The sequence below is a fragment of the Venturia canescens genome, chromosome 3 (assembly GCF_019457755.1).
Source record: "Venturia canescens isolate UGA chromosome 3, ASM1945775v1, whole genome shotgun sequence".
Taxonomy (NCBI): domain Eukaryota; kingdom Metazoa; phylum Arthropoda; class Insecta; order Hymenoptera; family Ichneumonidae; genus Venturia; species Venturia canescens.
Window position 1 is genome coordinate 21027863 of NC_057423.1, and position 3622 is coordinate 21031484.

General features: G+C 39.9%; 1 protein-coding gene across 1 annotated transcript; it reads right to left on the reverse strand.

The window, feature by feature from the left end:
• Nucleotides 1–1130: 1130 nt before the first annotated feature.
• Nucleotides 1131–3373, reverse strand: LOC122408474 (zinc finger protein 85-like). The gene is made up of 2 exons (XM_043415268.1): nucleotides 3182–3373; nucleotides 1131–1796 (listed from the first exon to the last, which is right to left on the reverse strand). Exons 1-2 carry the CDS (start codon nucleotides 3371–3373, stop codon nucleotides 1131–1133), a joined length of 858 nt encoding a protein of 285 aa, XP_043271203.1.
• Between the last annotated feature and the right edge of the window lie 249 nt (nucleotides 3374–3622).

Here is a 3622-nt window from a genome sequence, read left to right on the forward strand (position 1 = left end):
AATTCGCTTTCAAGGTGGTAAATCACCCCTTTCGTCGTAATACCTTATATCATTATAAAAACATTTTTATTCTTAACCCATTAACGCCGAAGAATCGTGTTTTTTTTTCTCATTTTCAAGCTAGATTCTTATCATCGAAAAAAAATCATTTGCAAATAAAAAATATGTTCCCTTGTACTTTCGAGTGTCCCCTTTCCGAATCCGGAGTCAAAATTGAGTTTTGTCCATTAGAAAAAAAAATATGGCCGTTTTTAAATAAAAAAAACCGAAAAAATCGAAGACATTTTTTTTTCTCATTGAAGACGCGCAAGGACCCCCCTTTTTTCTTCAACCATGAGTGCACAAAATAGTTGTAGTTTAAGAATATATTTTTTTAATTTGTCGACATTGACATTTTCACCCCCAAAATGGCGCTTTTCATCCCTTCAGCAGGAAGACAATTTTCACTCTCGGTGCCCGACAAAAAAAATATTCAAATCTTAACGAAAATTGGTATCCCGGGGTTTTCAAGGTCGCTGATTACGATTCCGCCCTCAAAATTCGAAAATTCAAAATGGCGGATCCAATATGGCGGACCCAAATTCAAAAACTTACTTGAATCGGATGAAATGTGGCACTCGGGGGTTTTCGAGGTCGCTAATTACAAATCTGCCCTCAAAATTCGAAAATTCAAAATGGCGGATCCGATATGGCGGACCCAAATTCAAAAACTTACTTGAATCGGATGAAATGTGGCACTCGGGGGTTTTCGAGGTCGCTAATTACAAATCTGCCCTCAAAATTCGAAAATTCAAAATGGCGGATCCGATATGGCGGACCCAAATTCAAAAACTTACTTGAATCGGATGAAATGTGGCACTCGGGGGTTTTCGAGGTCGCTAATTACAAATCTGCCCTCAAAATTCGAAAATTCAAAATGGCGGATCCAATATGGCGGATACCTTCCCGTTAACACCCAGTTATTATCTAACGTTTATTGAAGAATTGACAACTTTATATATTGACAAATTTATAGAAATTCATCACTCCGCATTACTCAACGGATAAACTTATAATTCCTTATTCTACTCTTAGCATTACCGAGAGAAAACGACATGGACGTGGTAGAAATCCTTTCTCCATTGGGCTGCTTAATTCGAGTGAGTCCCCTTGCCTCTCACTTTTTGGGGTGCTTGATTCGAGTGAGTCCCCTTGCCTCTCACTTTTTGGGGTGCTTGATTCGAGTGAGTCCCCTTGCCTCTCACTTTTCGGGGTGCTTGATTCGAGTGAGTCCCCTTGCCTCTCACTTTTTGGGGTGCTTGATTCGAGTGAGTCCCCTTGCCTCTCACTTTTCGGGGTGCTTGATTCGAGTGAGTCCCCTTGCCTCTCACTTTTTGGGGTGCTTGATTCGAGTGAGTCCCCTTGCCTCTCACTTTTTGGGGTGCTTGATTCGAGTGAGTCCCCTTGCCTCTCACTTTTCGGGGTGCTTGATTCGAGTGAGTCCCCTTGCCTCTCACTTTTTGGGGTGCTTGATTCGAGTGAGTCCCCTTGCCTCTCACTTTTCGGGGTGCTTGATTCGAGTGAGTCCCCTTGCCTCTCACTTTTTGGGGTGCTTGATTCGAGTGAGTCCCCTTGCCTCTCACTTTTTGGGGTGCTTGATTCGAGTGAGTCCCCTTGCCTCTCACTTTTCGGGGTGCTTGATTCGAGTGAGTCCCCTTGCCTCTCACTTTTTGGGGTGCTTGATTCGAGTGAGTCCCCTTGCCTCTCACTTTTTGGGGTGCTTGGTTGTAAATGCGCCCTTTGCTTATCCCCGAAGCCTGATTACGTGTTTCGCTTTCATATGAGCATTACAGAAGTAAGCATTACAGTCCTTACAGTACGTATATGTTCTTATTGGACAGATTGAACAACGAGCTTGTTTGCTGTGACGGAAAGTATCGTGTGCTTTGTTCCGTTTTAGTTTTCCCCTCTCTAAGTAATATTTAGCAATCGAAATTGCGAATTGCTTTGAACCAATTTTTTTTGTTTTATCTCCAGTTGCGTTGAAAATCACGACTGAGTTCACAATGGCGGCCTGTATAAATCTAATAAAGACGACCCATGTCCATTTTTTTGAACGGATACTTGGAAGCAAGTTGTTGCAATGTCCATCGTGAACGTCTACTCCGCCCATGAATTTATTGTAGAGATGAAATGCTTGTGGAAACGGAATCTCAATTTTTGAATGTGCACTCGAGCTAAATCTCTTAGACGGTAATAGAGGAGTCACCCCTGCAGCGGTAGAAGCGATCGAAACTGGTTTCGAGTCTACGATAGTTATGTAGTTTATTCCGCTGTTTTGATCATGCTTTACAACATACGTACCTCGTGGAGACTTTTTGTCGATTACATTTTTTTCTTTGACTCGATTTTCTCTTATAGTTCCTGTACATTGTAAACCTAACTTTTTCAAATGTACTAGGAGATCGAAATTCGTAAAAAAATTATCGCAGTAAAGATGGAACTGAGATATCTTCTTAGGAGGGATAGATTTGAGAAATGGATCCAATAATTCCATCACTACACGAGAACCTAGAGAACATTTACCCAATTTATCTCCAATTGATGAATTTTTTCCACAATATAAATCGAGATTCAACAGGTATCCATCGGCGGTGCAAAGACCCCAAAATTTTAGTCCGAATCGTATGGGTTTTCCCCGGATAAACTGTTTTAGCGATGTTCTTGCATATGATTTGGCCATCATTTCGTCAACAGATAACGCAGTCTTCCACAAGCCAAACTGACGAATATTTCTCTGAAATAATTGTAGTAATTTACGAACGCGCCATGCCTTATCACTGGGATCATTGTCTTTAGGCATCGAATACTTTAATTCTGATTTGATTTTCTCAAATGTATCGCGTTGCATTGCAGAAGAAACCACCTCACATAATAAGAAGGGATCAGATGACCAATAGTCTCTTTGAGATTTTCTTTTATTGAACGAGCTTACAATGATGATGCCAATGAAAGTATTCAAATCATCCAACTTCAATTCAAACCCATTCTCTTTACATGAGTCAATAATGTATGTTTTCATTTCCATGCAGAAAAACTTTTCAAACAGTTGTATCGGCTCACTTTTTTGAATACTTTTTTTTACACCGTCAGTTAGTAATAATTTGTCTTCAGTCTCATTCGGGTAGCTCTTTTCACCAACCATCCACTTATATTGGTGATCTCCTTCCAATTTACATTGATTATCTGTGTAATTTTCCGATGCTTGTTTATAAGTGATACTCGAAAGGTGATCGTTTGATTCAAAATCAGAATCGGAATCACTAGAACAACCAGAATTGTCTGGATTCGGAATCGCGACGAGCTCGTCACAATTATCATCAGAAGTATCCATTTCAAACTCTACATGAGAAGGAATAGATTGCCTTGGTCGTTTTCGAGACATAATGGTAATATTGTCAATATGCTCACGCTGCCGATGAGATAAGAATTATCGAAGAAGTGAATTCACTCAGGAGCAATAAAGATGATAAAACAATATTTTATGAATAAATTTTGTTGAGGTACTGAGCTGAAATTTAGGTATATAAGTGAGTTTGATTTAGTCTCAAGACAAGTTCTACGAAAATAGAAACCAAATTAC